At 39.5% G+C, this 19,257-nt stretch overlaps 2 protein-coding genes and 1 pseudogene across 2 annotated transcripts; 1 reads left to right on the top strand and 2 right to left on the bottom strand.

Moving 5' to 3' along the window:
- The first annotated feature begins 4,550 nt into the window (after positions 1–4,550).
- Positions 4,551–5,603, top strand: LOC107159824 (annotated as a pseudogene).
- Positions 5,604–11,180: 5,577 nt separating this feature from the next.
- On the bottom strand, positions 11,181–12,116 carry LOC107159813 (olfactory receptor 5B17-like). The gene has a single exon (XM_015506445.1). It carries the CDS (start codon positions 12,114–12,116, stop codon positions 11,181–11,183), a length of 936 nt encoding a protein of 311 aa, XP_015361931.1.
- Positions 12,117–15,258: 3,142 nt separating this feature from the next.
- On the bottom strand, positions 15,259–18,286 carry LOC107135851 (tyrosine-protein phosphatase non-receptor type 9-like). The gene is made up of 3 exons (XM_015477976.2): positions 17,935–18,286; positions 17,328–17,535; positions 15,259–16,507 (listed from the first exon to the last, which is right to left on the bottom strand). The coding sequence occupies exons 1-3, from the start codon at positions 18,115–18,117 to the stop codon at positions 16,293–16,295; spliced, it is 606 nt and encodes a 201-aa protein (XP_015333462.1). The 5' UTR covers positions 18,118–18,286; the 3' UTR covers positions 15,259–16,292.
- Positions 18,287–19,257: the final 971 nt, after the last annotated feature.

Below are 19,257 nucleotides of genomic sequence, written 5' to 3'. Positions count from 1 at the left end.
TGTTGGTATATAAGATCATCTCATAAGAGGGTAGACATAGCTTTTCTTCTTTCCAATTTGATATCTTTTATTTTTCTTGCCTATGGATCTAGCTTGAACTTCTGGTACAATTTAGAACATAAGTAATGAAAGCAGGAATACTTGCATCTGATATTTTGAGGAAATCTTCAGCCTTTCACTTTGGATTAGGATCTTAGCTGTGGTTTGTATCTATTCTTTACAGTTTATGGACATCCACTTCAGTTCCTGGTTTTCTGAGTTGTTTTGTTGTTGTTGTTTTGTTTTGTTTTTTGTTTTTGTTTGTGAAAGAAGTAAAACTTTGGCAATTGTTTATGCGGGATTCCAGAAATGATCTTGTTATTCCCTTCATTACATTAATTGGTTTATTACATGGCTTGATTTTTGTATATTAAAACACCTTCACATTCTTGGAATTAGAAATTCTCCTTCATGATTTATAGTTATGTAAATTTATGATGGATTTCTACTGTGGTTTTTAACATTTCTTCACTATAATAAATTGATGCATTGGTCTATTGTTTTATTTCACTAATATTTTTGTCTAGGTTTATTATGAGGTTATGTTGACTTCACAGAATGAGTGAGGCAGTGTTTCATATATACATATATATACACATATATATGTATATATGAAATGAAACTTATTTTCAAACAACAGAAATTCATAGAAATGAAGAGTTAGAACAACTTTATTTGTAATCAACACAACTTAAAACAGCATTAATGCCCCTTAACTAGGGAATGCAAAAACCAATAAGTATAACAGTATGAATGGACCTCGGTTACATTACACTAATTGAATGAACCAAAGATGGCATATCCTGAGAGTCTAGTCAAGAACATTCTTGCAAAGGCAAAACCAAATAGAAAAAGTTGATGATGTTTGCTATGACAATAGGTGGGAGTCACACTGATTCTAATGATTAAGAAAATTTATCATGGATGATTGTGGTAGCGGTTGCATGAATGTACATTTGAAGAAAATTTTAAAGCTCTTCACTAAAAAGAATGCATATTGGTCTTTCAATTATACATTGAAAATTGAAATGAGAAATAGCAGATCATACAATTACATGTGTGCACACTTAAAATATCCATCTTAATCCCACAGGTAGTTTAACTGTTTCTTTCTGTAAAAAGTGAGATGTAGTAATGGGAGGACATCCCAGGAGAGCTCTGTGTATGCAGTGTTCCCTGATGAGGTCTGACACAATTCCAGGTGTTTATTTTAGAGGGAGAGGATGGCATGCAGTGCCACTGTGGTCATTATTAATTCATCTGGGTATTATCATCTGTTAGTGCAGGAAGGTTTTCTTCCAACTCAAATGCTTGCTGTGACTATACAACCATGGTCAAGAAGACTACCCCAAGATTAAAATTATATTGATTGACTTTGAAATCATAACCACTAACCATGTTGTTTTGAAATTTTATTATTTGCTAACATACTACTGTGGATGATGTAGGAGACATAATATTATAATGTTTATTTACAAATTAGGAAGAGGTGAGTCCTCCACAGACACAATAAGAATGGATGGTATATTCAGGACCCAAATGCTTACTAGTCTTTCCTCTATGTGTCCCAGCCTTAGAGACCTCAGAATCCTTTGACAATTACCTGCAAGAGAGCTGCTCCAACAATATGTTTTTCCATGGAAGAATTTCTGGTTTCAAACTCTCTGCTCAGGACTATCATTTGTTTATCAAGAAGAAAACTACGCTCCTATATTCAATATATACTCATGTTTTTTGAAAGAGAGAGAATTTTAATATTTATTTTTTAGTTTACAGCGGACACAACATTTTTGTTTGTATGTGGTGCTGAGGATCGAACAACGCGGGCCGCACGCATGCCAGGCGAGCGCGCTACCACTTGAGCCACATCCCCAGCCCAAGTGTAATTCATTTTAAAATAGTGGGGCAGCTGGACCGTCTATGAGTTACATGAGCACAGAAGTGGGGTTGTAAGCATTTTTCTAAACACTGAGGGGAAGCTACAATGTAAATATTAAAAGTTAATCAGAAAAGAGTTTAGTGCTATTTATAAAATGTAATCTTGTGACTTACTAAAATGTTTTTTAAAGTATAGATGAAACATAAAATGAACATTTGCTAATTTCTAGTTGTTCACTACCTTGTGGTTTTTCATTAGAGATTAAAGAGCACGAAGAGAGAGTGCAGTAACCCTTTTTTTAATCAGAAAGGGACCTAATGAATTAATAAGATCCAAACTTCATTTTAACATTTTGCACATACTCTCCTGATCTCATTCCTATTATTACTAGCATATTTGCAATTATCAATAGTCATGTAGCTAAACTTAAGGTTTTTGATTGAAATTTCACTGAGTTTAAATATTGAAGCTTAAATTTTCCTCAATCTACCTGTGGAATTGTAGCATATCACTTACCTTCACAAATTATGAGCTATCTTAATGATAAATAAAAATAATAATACCTACCTATACAGGGACACCAAGTTTCTATCAATGTTGTAAAACACTCCATGTTAAAAGTGTTATGTTATGGGCTGGGATGTAGCTCAGTGGCAAAGCGTCTGCCTTACATTCACAAAGCCCTGGGTTCGACCCCCAGTTCCAAAAAAAAAAAAACTGTTACGTATATTAAGGTAGGGGCAAACATAAAGCCCTTGTGGGCTGGACTTGTGAAATGGCATAGTCAAGGAATAGGATGAGAATGATAGGGAACAGCAGAGAATGGGTGAGCTTCCAAATTCCTCAAATTAAAATCCTGGTCCTAGTCTTCAACAAATGAAAATTTTTAAACTTGGAACTTTCCTGTCACATATATCTGCAGGCTAAAGGTAACCTGTTTCAAAAAAAAATTAAATAAAGAAATTGAACAAAAGGAAGGCTCACATGGAATTCCCAGAGCCTTCAATCCTATGAACAGAATGTGCTCAGAGGGTACATAAAATCTCATTGGACTTAGTGGACTAGAGAGACAAAGCAACTTGAGTGAGGTTTTCGGACCGCTAACCTTCCTACGTCTGAAGCCCCCATGTTGGCACCCACCTCTCTCAAACCACAGAAAGATGATGCATCCTTCCTAGAAATAATAGCACAGATAGCACTTTTCAGGTTTTGCTAAACACTCAGAATTTACTCATCTTTAGTGCATTATTTCGATTTTCACAGTAGCACCTTGAGGTTAGGTCACTATTGCTGCGACCTGTGTAGTATCAACAAAGGATTCTTGAGTAGGGATGATGGGAGATGAAGGAAAAACACAGAGTCAAAGAAGACACATAAATAATCACTAAAACCTGGGGCCGTGTGGGAGAACTGTACTCTGATATAGGAGCATTAACTCAGAACTAGCTCAGCAAGTTTACTATATAAGGTCTCATAATCAGGAAGTTAAACTATAGGGCATTGTAAATTGTTCAAGGCTTGTAAGTACTCAGAGGCTTCTTTGTTCATATAAAAGTTACAGAGTAGCAGCTACCCTACTGTTGCAGTGCTAAGAACATTCTGCCATTATCCTCCTGTACCCAGAACACCCATTGTCCTGGGACATCTGGTAACTGTTAGCATCAGAGCCAAGAATTAAAGCCAATGACATCCTCACCTTTGGCAAGGAATATTTCCCAGGATTGGCTTTGCTAACACCACAGAATCAGCTGATGGCTGGGGGCTCATCCACTCTCACACACTACCATCTTAATTTTGCAGATAAAGAAAATCTTGTTCAGGAAAGTTAGCTTATAGCAGTGATTCGTAGCTTGTAGATGTAGGGTTGACATGCACCTCTGCCCAGAGACCAGCCCTGCACTGATGCTGTGTCCTTCCCCACCAGAACTTCCTCCATGGTCCCTGTTATCTCACCACTTCCACCATGTATACATCTTAGGAGACTGCTGCAAAATCCCAAACACTGAGCTTGGACCAATGGAGACAGTGTGTAATTGTAAATTGCAACTCACTTTAAGTTTAGTTTAGACCATCGAAATGATAACCATTATGTATGGGACCAAAGCTTTCCAATTAATACTTCTAGAAACACACATACATTACCCAACCTCTGATGTCACACAATCTAAATGAAATTAACAACTCTCCAACTTCACAAATGTATTGAGAAATCAGGGAATAGAGATATAGTGTCCAGAATCCAGGCAAGTTCCTGGCATATGAGCTACATAGAAGAGATCTTTGACTTCACCATGAAAGGAAAATGGGAACTGATTGATTCATTAATTCCAACACTGTCATGTACCATCTACTAAATTATTGAAATCTCAGCTCACACACAGCTCATGAACATGGTCCACATAGACTCCTCATTCAACTTTCTAGAACCGTATATATAATTAATACACTAAATTAAATTGTTAGGCTCATGTTCTACTTATGAGAAATTTGAAGTACATAGTGTGGCTACAGTAATAAAGTAATGCACATGGTACATAAACATTCTTATCTCACTGCAGTCTTTACTATGTTCAGTGCCCCATTTTTGTTCCTCTTTGCTACAGGGCATCTCCTGATTTCCCCAGCAACATTGATGGAGAACAGAACAGAAGTGACAGAGTTCATCCTCCAAGGACTCACCAGTGCCCCAGAACTATAGGTGGCCCTCTTTATCATGATCAGCCTCATCTACCTCATCAATGTGGTTGGGAACCTGGGGATGATCATACTGATCCTCTTGGACTCTCGTCTCCACACTTCCATGTACTTTTTCCTGGGTAACCTGTCTCTGGCAGATTTCTGTTACTCTTCAGTGGTCACTCCCACAGTCATGGCTGGACTCATTCTAGAAAATTTCCTACAATGCCTGTGTTGCTCAGGCCTTCTTGTTTGGAGCCTTTGGTGGTATGGAAAATTTATTCTTGGCCACAATGGCCTATGACCGCTATGCTGTAGTGTGTAAGCCCTTGCACAACACCACCACCATGACAACACGTGTGTGTGCGTGTCTGGCTGCAGGCTGCTACCTGGGAGGTTTCCTGAATGTTTCCATCCATGTTGGGGGAAACATTCAGTCTCTTCTTCTGTCAGTCCAATGTGGTGCATCACTTTTTCTGTGATATTCCAGCAGTCATGGCTCTGTCTTGCTCTGATAAGCATGTTAATGAGCTGGTTCTCATTTACATAGCCAGCTTCATTATCTTTTTTTTTGCTAGTTATCTTGGTATCCTACATGTTTATATTTATCACCATCCTAAGGATGCTCTCAGCTACAGGATACCAGAAGTCTTTGTCCACCTGTGCCTCTCACCTCACTGCTGTCTCCATTTTCTATGGGACAATTATCTTCATGTACTTACAGCCCAGCCCCAGTAACTCCATGGACACAGACAACGTTGCCTCTGTCTTTCATACTAAGGTCAAACCCATGCTGAACCCTGTGGTCTACAGCCTCAGGAACAAGGAGGTCAAGAGTGCTTTCAAAAAAAGTTATTGGAAGCACCATTTATTGAAGAAAATGATCCTTCTGCCATATGATATGATCTTTGCACCTTTGTCTGGGTGCACAGGCTTCCTCTCTGGTTCTCAGTTCTGTTCCATTGGTCTCTATGTCAGTTGTTATGTGAATACTATGCTGCTTTGGTAATCATAACTTTGTAGTATGTTTTCAAGTCAGGAATTCTGATGCCTCGGCTTGGTCTTTTTTTTTTTTTTCCACCCCTCAGGATTGTTTTGCTATTCTATGTCTCTTATGGTTCCATGATATTGGTATTTCTAAATTATAATTATCATGCATGTTGATGGTACAAATTAATGGCTTCACTGTGACATTTCCCTAAAAGCCTGTGTGGTGCTTTAATTGTATCCCTACAACTCTCTCATACTCTTCCCCCTCTCCTGTCGTTTTTCTTTTCCCTCATAGTATCTTCAGATTGTCTGTTTTTCTTCTCTTAATTTACACATAAGAGAGAAAAAAGAGTGATACTTTTCTTTCTGTGTCTACCTTATTTTGCTAACATGATGACCACTGATAAATATGAGATGATTACAAAAAAATATGTCTCAGAAATTATATCACACCCATTCATTGTTTTTAAGTTTTTATGATCTACCTGTAGACCACACTGGATTCAGCATTCTTCTATTTTTTTCTAATATCTTTGTACAACTCTGCAACTAAGAATGGGAATTGCTCTTTCTAAAAGCCCTATAAACTAAAGCCAGATAACGAGACGCAAAGGGACCACACAGAGAGTTTACCAAGTCAAACTAGGGTTGTAGCTCCATGATGTAGTTCTGACCTCATATGTGAGCGTCCCTGTATTTAATTTTTAGTATTGGTTTGGGCAGGGTGGGGTTGGTCATCAAATTACCTACAACCATAACCAGAGATATCCAAACTATAAAATTGCTGGCTTCATGCTATAGACAGCTTTTCCCAAGCCCATCAATACAGGGCTTCATGTCGTAATGAGACTCTAATCTCCTTGTAATGTCTGTTTTTGATAATAATAATGCTGTAATAAAATTTCACAATCAACAGTTGAATGGGTAACTTGAAAGAACCTGAATTGAGAAATTCTTTGGTGTACATAGTTATACCTTTAACAAAATCCACACAACCAACAGGGGTCCAGCCCTGTATAGAGGGAAAAATCTAACCACCTGCCATTTAAGGGAATGGGATTGTTGAACTTGATGTCTTGGAGAGTAAATTGAAGGTTCACTGGGTGGTGGGTGGGGAAAGGAGAAAGTAAACATAGAGAAGCAATCTGTGCCCCTTAGATTAGTTCAGATTGTCTAGCCTTTGTTTATGTGCATATTAGTTAATATTGCTGGGTATTAAAGGATAATTCCTAATGCCCGAAGTTTGTTAGCAGTAGCAAAATAGTCCCTTTATGAATATCCTTTTGTTAGTTTTTAGGAAGAACTGCCTTCTGGGAATGACCTTTGTTAATCTACCTCTTGGAGCTAGTCCTGAACTAAGTCACTGGAATGGTGAAGAGGGAGAAGAGGGGGGGGTTTGGGGAATGCTTTTTGCTAATATCTCCACATCTGGAAGAGAGTTTTAGATCTATAACCATAGATCTATATGTGCATTTTTGGTAAAAGGCTTGTGTTTATTGTGCACATTTTATTTCAAAACATCTAAACTTTATAGGTGTCCTCAGGTGACAGGGAAACAAAAAGTAGAGCTAGTGAATTAGCCAACTTATAAATATCTCTTTGTTACAATTGATAGAAAACACACATCTTGGACGTAGAATTGCTTTATCTCTGGGCAGTGTGTATCAGGACATTAGGCTGAAAGCAGAGGGGCACAGAAAAGCACACAGGGTAAGATGGGAGCCAGGGCTCAAGGATTTAGATTTTGATGGAAGCCATTGGTGTATATGTATCTTCTGGCTGCACTGTAGGAATACTTTAATTCACCGGGAACATACTTTCTTGCTAATATTTTAGTAGTAGAACTCTGGTAATGAAACAAGCTTGGTGCATTCTGTTGCTTTGTCTCATTTTAAATTGAGCATTAAAGGAATGCATTATTTTAGTTGTAACTCTGCCAATATGTCTATCTAGAGGCCTGTTGCCATTTCTGTCTTCAGTGAAATGCTTGTCCCCAAGAGAGGATAACAGATTGAGTTGGTGTAGTGTATTCTTGGTTATCGAAAATACTCACGTAGCTTTGGGATTCTGAATTGGTGAATATTTATGATGTGTAGAAAAGCATGATACACACTACAATCTCAATCACACAAAATGGGGTGTTGTGTATGCATGTGCACAACCTAGAGGGACCCGTCCAACTAAGCTGCTTGTGACCGGATGACTTTGTTCTTTGCTTATGTTTTTATTTTTTCCTGTAATGCACATACTAACTTTTAAAAAATAAAAGCTATTTTAAAGGAAAAGAAAAGAAAGGAAACCTAACCACAGAATGGTTGGCCCACATTGCTTTCAGAGACAGTTCTTGATCAACAAAGGGGGAATGCTGGTAATCATATATACATAGATTTTAAAATGCTGTTGCTTTTCCTCCATATTTACTATACTCTGGCTTATTTTATCCTTTTGTAAAGTAAAATGTGGAAAGGTAGATTCTATAAAATAACTCTAGTTCTTAAATTAATTCACTTAAAATGTTTTAGTTCTATTTATCTCAAAAAAAATTGTTGACCATAAAAGCATATACTTTCACTTAAAACCATACCACGTTTTAAATCTCAAATCAGGACCCTTAGAACAGTTACTCAACTAAAGGGGAAAAAAGGGTAAGAGAAAAGATCAGAAGAGTAGACAAAGGGGATTGAGGAGGAGGAAGGAGGGACGGGAAAAGGGAAGAAGAGTGGAATGAATCTGACTGAACTTTCGTAGGTGCATGCGTGGATATGGCCCAGGGAATCCCCACATCAGGTATATCTACAAGACACTAATTTACAAAACCCTTTCAGTAAATTGCAGAAAGATCTGTAGAGTAGAAGTAGGGAGGCAGGAGGAAAGAGAAGGGTAGAAAGGAGAAGCCCTGGGGACTGGGTTAGAGCAAATTATATTCCGTGCTTTTGTGATTATGTCAAAATGTATCCTAATGTCTTATGTAACTAAAAAGAATAATTTTAAAAAGAAGAGTAAAAAGTTCTGTGTGCTGTTTACACAGTAGGGTGAATATAGATAACAGTTATATACTCAAGAAACCAGAAAGATAGATATGGAATGTTTTCATCATAAGGAAACCACACATGTTTGAAATAGATATGTTTAATCCAATAATTCAACATAAACATTATGTAATATATATTTTCATTGAAACATCACATGATATCCCATCAACATACAAAATTTTGTGTTCTTATGTATCAGTTAAAAATAAATTTAATTAACAAAAAATAAAAAGTAAAAAAAAGAAAAAGGGTAATAATAGTTTAAAATTTATAGTCTAGTTCTGCAATTGATTATTTTATTTATTGAACTTATTTTATTCTGTGATGTATACCATATAAGTAAATTAATATATCATATTATATATTATATAAAAATATAAAATGCAGAAGCAATATCCATCAAATTATCAATTTCGTGGAAGATGGTGGAATAGAACCACCTTCATGTGACTGCAAGAGAGAAGACTTGGGTTAACAGAGAATTTATATTCTGAAAAAAGTGAGAGAGGGAGAGAGAGGAAGAACTCTGAGAACCAATAAAGAAAAGTGATGGAAAACCTAAACAGCACAGAGAATCAGAAAGGCAACACAGAAAAGAGCAAAGCAATTCACAACTTCAACCCTGGCTCAAGCCAATTAGGAACCAAACTTCCGCAGAGATCAGAAAGTCCCTGCTGCCTTGACTGGGTGGGAGATGGCAGTGCAGGAGGGCTGTGACTTAGGGAGTGTCTGAACAAACCTGCCAAGAGGATGATGCAGTGGGGAACATGGCTGTGGCAGAGGAGAGGGGAGGGGAGGCACAGCCCTGATCCTGCCCACTGTGACAAGATGTGTCACCATCATGGAAGCAACTCACAAGGGCCAGGCCTGAAGGCACCAAGACTAAGCCTAGAAAATCCCGTGTTTCCAGTGATTCCCCCTCCAGCACAGAACTCATTCTGGGGATACTCTGTGGATTGCACGTCAGCCTTGCTCTTGGGTACCCTGGACTGGAAACCTCTGGACTGGATATATACATACCTTCCTGGAGCAGCCCACATACTGCCAAAATTCGCCTTGTCAATGAGAAAAGCTGGCAGTGGCCCCAACAGTGACTGGGTGTACACACTGAAAACCTCAGGGGAGAATCCAGCCCTGGCCTGGTCAACATCCTTTTAATCTCTCTGACAATAAATGTGGGGTGCAGCATGCTTTCTGCACCAAATATTTGGCATCAGTCTCACAGGAATCTCAACAGCTGTGACCCCTTTTCCCAGAGGTACCTGGGAGATTCCAACCAAAGACCTATAGACAAGTGTCTGCAAGTACCTGGCCTCGGAGGAATCCTTGAATTTTTTTGTCCATTTTGTCTATCCAGAATCAATAAAAATGGTTTGATTATTTGGATGAGTGTAGCAAGAAAAACAACACAGGGTCTTTTTAATTTGTTGTGTTGAAATTTGGACAAGGAATATCAGATTGGACTTTTAAAAACCTTGAGGCTAGAAAGCCAAACCAAGGCAGACTTTATATTTTTACCTGTCGTACTTAGTATCTTGAGATTCCTGAGCCTGCCAGGAAGTAACAGTCTTACTTACTCATCAACTCTAGGGAAACTTGGAGCCAGGAATTTTAAGGTTTTTTGTTTGTTTGTTTGGTTGGTTGGTTTTGGTACTAGGGATTGAACCCAAGGGTGCTTAACCACTGAGCCACAGCCTTGTTTGTAGAAGCAGGGTCTCACTAAGTTTTTTAGGGACTTTCTAAGTTGCTGAGGTTAGCTTGGAACTCACAATCCTTCTGCCTTAGCCTTCTGAGCCTCTGGGAATACAGCAGTATGCCACCACAACCAGCTTATGTACATTTTTAAGTATGACAACGACTTCAATTATACCCACAACAAGGAGAAAAAGCATTCTCATTGAATTTATGTAAATGGCTACATTGTCATTATATAAAGATAATTGTAAATAATTGATGAATTTTTGGAATGATCAGATAGGGATGAAAAAGTAAATATTTTATGTATAACTTTTACGAACTAATAAAATACTGAAAGAATTTAAAAGTAAAATTTTTGTTTATACAAGTTTACTTTATCAAATTGCTATGTTTTAAATTTTTTAAAAAAAGTTTTGCTTTATTTCTAGTTTATAAAACAACCAAATAGAGAACTCAGAATGTTCTAAATCAATAAACCTTAAATAAACCATAATTCATGACCTGCTTAGTTTCCAGGGAAAAAAAAGCCTCCAAATCTACAGCCAACTAATTTTCCACTAAGGTGCTAAGAGTACTCGCTGGAGAGCAGAGAGCCTTCTCAGTAGATGGTGCTGAGGAAATCAGATGTCCACATGCAGAATGAAGCTAGACCCCTGTCTCTCACCAGTTAAAAAAAATAAACTCAAAAGGATTAAAGACTTCTGTGTAAGATCCAAAACTTTGGAACTACAGGAAAAATGCAAAGGAGGAAACACTTCCAGACATTGGAATTGGTAAGGATATTTTTGGTCAAGATTCCCAAGGAATAGGAAAGCAAAGGAAAAATAGATCAAAGTATATATACACACACACACATCATTAAGGGTTTAACCTAGAGCACGTTTTGCCTTCTGAGCAACCTGTTTAAACGCATTCTTAACTTCTTTGTTCCTCAGGCTGTAGACCACAGGGTTCAGCATGGGGATGACCATAGTGTAGAACACAGATGTGAATTTGTCAGTGTCCATGGAGTGACTGGAACTTGGCTTTAAGTACATGATGATGATGGTGCCATAAAATGTGGAGACTGCAATAAGGTGAGCAGCACAGGTGAACAAAGCCTTCTTGTACCCCTCACCTGAGCGCATGTTCAAAATGGTGATAAACAAGTATAAGTAGGAAATCAAGATGATAAGAAGTGCAAAAACGATATGAAAACTTGACATAAGAACAAGAACCAGTTCACCAATATGTTTATTAGAGCAAGCTAGAATCCTGACTGCAGGAATCTCACAGAAGAAGTGATGGACCACGTTGGACATACAGAAAGAGAGGCAGAACGTGTCTCCAGTTTGCAAAGAAGCATTTAAAAAACCAAAGACGTAGCATCCTATGGCCAGACGAGAGCACACAGTGTTTGTCATGATGGTGGAATAATGTAAGGGCTTACACACGGCTGCGTAGCGGTCATAGGCCATTGAAGCCAAGAGGTAGTTGTCCACTGTGGCAAAGAATACAAAAAAGAACATCTGAGAAGCACATGAACTATAGGATATCATCTTGTTTCCTGTGAGGAGCCCAGCCACGACCTTGGGAGTGAGAGTTGAGGAGGAACCAAAGTCCACCAGAGATAGGTTACTGAGGAAAAAGTACATGAGGGTGTGGAGATGGGAGTCCAACATGATCAGCAGGATCATCTCCAGGTTCCCCACCAGAGTGACGAGGTAGATAAGTGTGAAAACCGTAAAAAGAGGCACCTGAAGTTCTGGGGCACTGGTTACTCCCAGCAGGATGAATTCACTCACTCCTGTGATGTTCTTCATAGCCGTTGTTTTAGAATCACAAGATGCTCTATGATAAAGATAAGTGAAGGAACACAGTGAGGAACAAAAAAAAGAGCTGCACAGAAATTGAAATGAATAACCATTTTTTACTATAGTAATAATTGACTCTTCAACATTCTCCAGATTGAAAGCATTGGTATGGCAACACGATTCCACAGATCAACTTTATCCATGCACTGTTGAATATGGAGCGCCTTCATGGATCACCTTTACAACTCTTAATTTAGTATATGAGTAAACTGAATTGTAGGAAATAATAAGTTGTCCAAGGTCACCAGTCTGGAATGAATTCACCTTCCCAATAAGATGTTTGAGTTTACTAAGAGCTTTAAGGTCAGGCGTGTTTAAAAGTATATACCAATTTAACCCTATCTTCAATACCATACAGTTGACTAATTGTATGTCCATCCATATATCAAGCAACAAAGAGTTCGAGTAAATAAGTTTATAAAGGTATTCACAGACAGAACAAAACTCTAGGCAATTTATCAGTGATTTTCACCCTAAATGATATTTATGAATTTGAATTTATTTTACATTCATTCCATTTACAAATCATCATTATATCCATTGTACAAAGCCCAGTGCTTTAAGTTGCGTGAAGTGTAATTCACGAATGTATGCATAGTAGGTTCAGAGGGAGAAATGCATCATTAGAAGTTGCAACCGACAAGAGCAATTCTGAAGAGAAGGTATAGTGTTAGATGTTTTAATATTCCCTTATCAATCCTTCCATTCACCCCTTGAGAGACGGAGGTCTTCACCAAATATCAGTGAATCTCATTTTATCCATCCCTAAACAAAGATGCCATTGGAGCTACCTCAGGGATTATCGTGAGAGTTGAGTGAGATAGTGAAGGAAACGCAGCCCAATGTGGTGTTAATAAAAAACCTGACAAGTGACAGTGACGATGTCATGGTTAGAACAGGAGGAGATCTCTATGCTAGTTTGGAGGGATGAGGGAAGAAAGAGCACCCAAGGATTCAAGGTGTGTGTGAGTTTTGAAAACAGTAGCCTTGCTCCTGGGTTGACCTTTCCCACATGTCTTCTCAGATCTTCGGTATCTTGCAGTCTTTCTTCATCAGTTCTGCCTCTCTCATGTGAGGGACTGTGTAAGTCATTCCTGATGAGCAGCCTGGGGTCTTAAGTCGTCTTGAGTTGATTGCTCCCTTGAAATCCACATTTAGCTTGTGTTCAAGGACTCCATTCTATCTTAGATGCTTTCTTACTGTTTTTACTGCCAACATGTACCTGTTATCACTGGTATTCAGAGTTGAAAGTTCATGAATCCGGAGACTAACTCTAGTTTGCAAATCTGTTTATTTGCAAGCACAGTGTTTTAAATATATTTCTTTGAATCTGAAGAATTTGAAAGGACACCCGTTCTCTGATAACCACTATTTTCTGCTGTCTTCCTCCTGGCTCCTTCATGTTTCACGTGTCTGACCTTAAATCAGGTGAGTCTGCAAATACCTCACCCACATAATGTAAAGTACAGTGCTTGTTGCTTCGATTTCTTTAGCACCAACTCTGTTTTATGAGGATCAGTGTTCTCCCTGGCCCCGTTCAGGTAATCCAAGATATTCTCACCATCTCAATGTTCTTAACCTAATCATGCATGTACTGGAATGTCTGCCATGTAAGGCAGCTCAAAGTATGTGGCAGGTACATTGTGTATAGTGTTAGAGATGATGGAAGTTGAGAAGTCTTCCCAGACTATCTGATTCCTCATTTTTTGTATGTCCATAAATAGTAGTGCATAAAGAGGTATTAACTTGTAAAGATCACCTCTCTACCATTAATTTATCTCCCCCATCACAATTCCCTGGGTTAGAAACAGCTCGAATTTAGTGCTTACTTGCCAGTTGGTCTTAGAAATAGGAAAAAGAAAAAAGAGGGAGTGTCCCGGAAAGATACAGTAGAGGTAGATATACAGTGTATATCTACACACACACACACACACTCACACTCACATACAAATACACAATCTCATTTTCAGTTTAAAAAAATGAAGAATTCAAGAATATGTGCCTTCCTCCTGTGCTACATCCAGCATGAGATCTGCTCAGGATCTCGGGATCTGTGCCTTTTATCATTGCATTATCAGTATTTCTAAATGAGAAAGTAATGAAAAGGTGAGATTATGAAGAAATTAAATTGAAAACAGAGTAAGGATCTTGGTAATTTCAGGATGAGCATTCTAGAGTCTGAATAAATGCCATTTCACTCTGTTTTGGTGAGCTATCCCTTTAACGACAGGTCCAAACACAGAAACCGGATGAATTGCCATGTACTCATTCGGAGCATCATCTGTCCCAGGATTTTGCTCATTCTTTTCAGGAAAGCAGCACACCATCTCATAAATATCCTGGTATACTCTGATGGCTTAAGAACTTTTGTATTTATATTCTAGAATCATTTTAATAATTCAGGGAAAAAAGTTCAAACAACCATACCGGAGCTCTAAAACTCTTAGAAAATGTAGCTGAATCATTCATTGCTTCTGCACCCATTACATTTTTTTTTATCATGTTGGTATATTTATATGTAAATACAAAACTGTATCACTGAAGATATTGAATATGAACATTACAATTATTTTCTGAATCTGACTCAGTTCATTGATGTTAAATACAAAATGAAATGATTGTAAAAAATAAGAATATACACATTCAAAGAGCTTATGACAGTATAAAATATTGAGGTTTGATCAGCTGCCAACCTCATCTTCTGTAATGGGGGATGAAGGATTGGAGGTTCCAGGGTGTTCTTGGGAATGTAGAATGTTGGGGGCTCTTGATTCCATCCCTGGCACATCAGGTTGCGTAGGCTAGGAGCAGGCAGGAACAGGTTGGGTAGGAAGGATTTGACTGATTGCAAGGGACCATCTCACCCAGCCAGGGGTTAAGCTTTTTATTGGCACAGGACCCACCCAGTTTGAGCTCTAGGGTCTGGCAAGCTAGCAGGCATGGAGAGATGAGCATCTCAGTAGATAGGGCCACGTTGTATAAGAAAAGGAACCTTCAAACAAAAGAAAAAGGGACCCAAACTTGTTTTCCCAAGAAGGGATTCTCACAGATTCCTCTCTCACACACTGGGCTCCCTTTTTTTTCCTCGTAGGCTTCGTACCGATTGCTTTTGGCTCTGAATGCTAAGTGAATTCATTTCTACCTGCGGTCCTCCACTTGGGGGAGTGAAAGAAAAGACAGGGTCTGGAATCACAGTGGAGGTCTGTTCTCAAAATCGTCAAAGTAAACAGCAAAACTGTTAGATAAGGACAATTCATGCTGAATTAAATCAGTGTCACCGTAAACCAGTATTCTTGGCTCCAACAGGCAGAACCCAAAAGGAAAGAAGTCATTATTTAAGGATTAGGGCCTGTGGAAGGAGAAGGGAGGAGATGTGTGTCCTCTTCCATCACTCTGATGTCTGACAACAGGAGCCATGATCCCCAACCCCTGATAGTCCAGGATAAACAGCAAGGTCTAAGAAGCAAGGAGTTCTGAACCATAACACAGAGCCCCAGAAATGTCTACAAAGAGTATCTGTGTATATATGTATTTATAGGATATGACCATATTATCACATACAATATATATTATATACACACATACATATGGACCCATACACATAAGTGCACATATGCACAGGCGCACACACACAGAATGACAGAAAGGACTGGAATATACGCCCTATGTATAAACGTGTTTGGCACTCGGGACAATCTCTAGATTATGTAACTTGGTCAAGCTCTCTGAGCACAAACCTCCCCATCAAATCCTAGCAAAGGGAAGGAGTGGAAGAGAGGAGACCTCCAGAAAAAGAATGGCATTGGGAAAGGGGGAGGGAGTTTCCTTCCCCACTTACCTCAGGGCCCCTGGCAAAAATCAATAGCCACAATTTGGTTTTAATAAGGCACAGTTCGATAGCAGGTGCTAGGAATTAAGAACACATTGTTGGCCCTTTCTAGTGGCAATTTCACCACATCTATCTAGCCAAAGGGAAAGGCTGCCTTGCGTGCAAAACGTGCGCCAGGAGACACGAGAAAGAGGTTGATCCATGGCTTCAGCATAACTGATGGCAACCTATAGGCTCAGCGGTGTCCAGGGTAGTTTAAGGAAGGCTGGCCAGCAGGAAGAAGACTTGTAGGACAGTTACTGCCCCTCCATGGCCAGTAGACTGTGGCCAGAGGGCACCATTCCCTCCTTCTCTGCAAACTCCAGGATGGCTTTGTAGCAAAAATAGTACTGCTCAGGGGTCTGGATGCTGAAGGCCCTCTGGGTCCTCATGCGTGATACTGTCTGGAATACATTAAGGGTGCCAAGCTCCTCCAGCTGTGCCAGGCAGATGTCCAGCGAGCAGAAGGTACCTGTAGAAAGAAAGAAAAGGTCAAAAGGTCATGTCTGGCTTACCTCCCTTATCTCCCTCCCTTCACTAAATAACCCAGGCAGGACTGGATGAGTGAAATCAAAGGCAAGATGCCTCTTGGCAGGAGGCCAGATATCCTCAGGCCGGAGGAATCAGGAAGGAGGTCACAGAGTACTGAAGGCCAGAGAAAAGCAAAAGCCTCCTGTCTCTCAGGACATACATGGGGTCAACAGGATAAGTAAGGTAGGTAACAAAGAGGAATGTATCTTCAATCTAGGACAGAGTGACAGTACTCCCACACCCAATTTCCAGACACTCTGTATCTTCTCCACAGAGGCCTAACACAAATCTATCCTTCATAACTTTCTCCCAAAGGGACCTGTGAACTAGAAAGGCCAGGAGTTCTTGCTGTGTACATTCCCTTAAGGCAAAAGCTACTACCTGACTTCCAGACTACAGAATCCAACAGGGTGGGAACCCAGCTGGAAAAAGGGAAGGAAGGGAAGGAAGCAGCAACTCAGCTAAGCTCTCTGGACACCCAGAGTGATGAAGATAAAGCGTCAGGGTCAGAAGATAACCATGGCAATGGAAAGTATAAAACTTCAATCCCTAGTGGGCTTGGTTTATGAAGTGTACATTGTGGCCAGCACCTAGCATTAGGGATAACCAAAAGGATATTAAAGAGCAATTTTCATAGCAATTTACCACCAAGGGATCAAATGAGTTCTTTATTGCAATCACAAATGTGGTTGAACAGCTTTGTTCTTCCTCCCAACCCCTAACACCTCGGGATATACCAAGAGGTGCATTAAGTATATTACCTGTCCTGCCAATGCCTGCACTGCAATGTACCACAATGGGTGGCTCAGGACACTGTCCTTTGGAGCGTGCTCCCATACTGCTGACAGCAAGGCTCTGCTGGCTTCTGACCACTCTCAAGAAGTCAATGAGGGAAGCTGCTGAAGAAGGGACACCATAATCTGGCCAGCTCAGAAACTGGAAGTGGGTCACCTGGCGTTTCTGCCGCTCCTTAGATGAAAAAATGATGCAAAAGTTAAGGAGGTAATTTCTATCTGCCCCTGACTACCTTGGGTTTTGTTAGATTCTCAACACTCTGCCAAGGGCTCCCTTCTACCACAATTGCTTCTCTACTGCAAATCTAAAGGAAGGATTAAATGTTTGGAAAGGGTAGAATTGCTGCATTGCAGGATCCACATTTCTTATCCTGAAAGTTTTACTCTTTTGTAACACCACTGTTATGTTGAAATAATATTACTATATTGGCTCTGAGTTGAATATTCTCATTTTGTACCAGATAAACAGCAGCATATAACCTGCCTGGAACTTTATCTATTACCTCTAGAAATTTTCTTTACAGAAAGAGTTCTATCCCCAGCTTTAAAGGAATAAAGAGAAACCCAGATTTACCTCTGTGTTGTGAATTTCTAGTGTTGTTTTCTTATAATGGTTCATGTTCTCCACACCTAGATTGGTCACCGTGAGGAAGCCAAATCGAATCCGAGAGTCTTTTTCTAAAGGCCAGTACTGGCCACACTTTCTTCTGCCGCCCTCCTCAAAGCTGAACACACACAGAGCAAGGTAAACCTCCATCCTTCCTCTTCAAAGCAACAAGCCCACTCCCCCAATGACCTATTGTACCCATAGACAGAAATGTCATGTCCTGCTTTGCCTCTAACTTACACATTGATTCTTGGCAGAAAATAAAAACCTCTTAATTTTAAGCAGATGTAAAAGCAGGTAAAGTTTCTACATGTGCTCATTTAGCAGACACTTTTTGTGCACTTAATGTTTCATTTGGTGTCTTTTCTAATACNGGGGGCCGGCGGGGCCCGGCGCCCGCGGCGGCTGCAAGTGCCGCCTCTGCTCCCTTCAGAAAAATCTCTCCGACTGTCGATCCATCCATTACATTTTTCACTAAGTTGTTTCTTGACTACAGAAGCTTACCTTGCTCCTTGAAAAGAAGGAAAAGATGATCCTGAATTATGAGTCTGGTACCAAAAATTCAACCTTGAAAGAATGTATGAACAATTTTGGATAAACTCTTTCCTAAGTATTACTCAAATGTCTCAAGTTTCCTGGGGCATGAAGAAATGGAGGTAAGATCATTAACACAGAGAAGATGCCTGGCGTTAAGTCTTGTGTCTACCATACATTTTTCTGTGTAATTGGAAGAGTTATTGACCTGTGGCCAGGCTCAATTTCCTCATTTGTGAAATAGAAATAATAAAATTATCCTTCCTGCATATTTCCCAGAATAGTCCCTGTAAAGAGGAGATGAGGGTATATCTGGTAAAATCAAAACCAAACAAACAAACAAACAAAAAACCTTACTAAGTGTTGATCCTCTCAACATGAATCCATGTGAAGTTTATCTGGGGTGTTCGACTAGCTATGTTGGCAGACTCACTGAAAACACTTCATTTGAAGGAACACTGCCATCCATCAAAATAAGGTGTGACAAGGAGGCTCTGCTCAGACTCTGGTCCCTTTGAAAGTAATGTCATGATGGGACTATGTCATGATGGAGTCATGAAGAGACTCCAGAGCTCCATATATAGAAATCAGGAGAAAACCATACTGCTTAGTGCCCTCCAGGGAACAGACTCCCTTTGAGGGTAATCATTCCTCTCCACCCCATTTACCCAGTGAAGAAGCAAGTGAACAGTGCACAGAAGTGTAGTTTGAGGTGCTTAGTAGCACAGAAATGCTTTTGATACTTGGTATCATTTC

The sequence above is a fragment of the Marmota marmota genome, unplaced genomic scaffold (assembly GCF_001458135.2).
Source record: "Marmota marmota marmota unplaced genomic scaffold, marMar, whole genome shotgun sequence".
NCBI classification, from domain to species: domain Eukaryota; kingdom Metazoa; phylum Chordata; class Mammalia; order Rodentia; family Sciuridae; genus Marmota; species Marmota marmota.
This window is presented reverse-complemented; position numbering and strand designations above follow the sequence as displayed.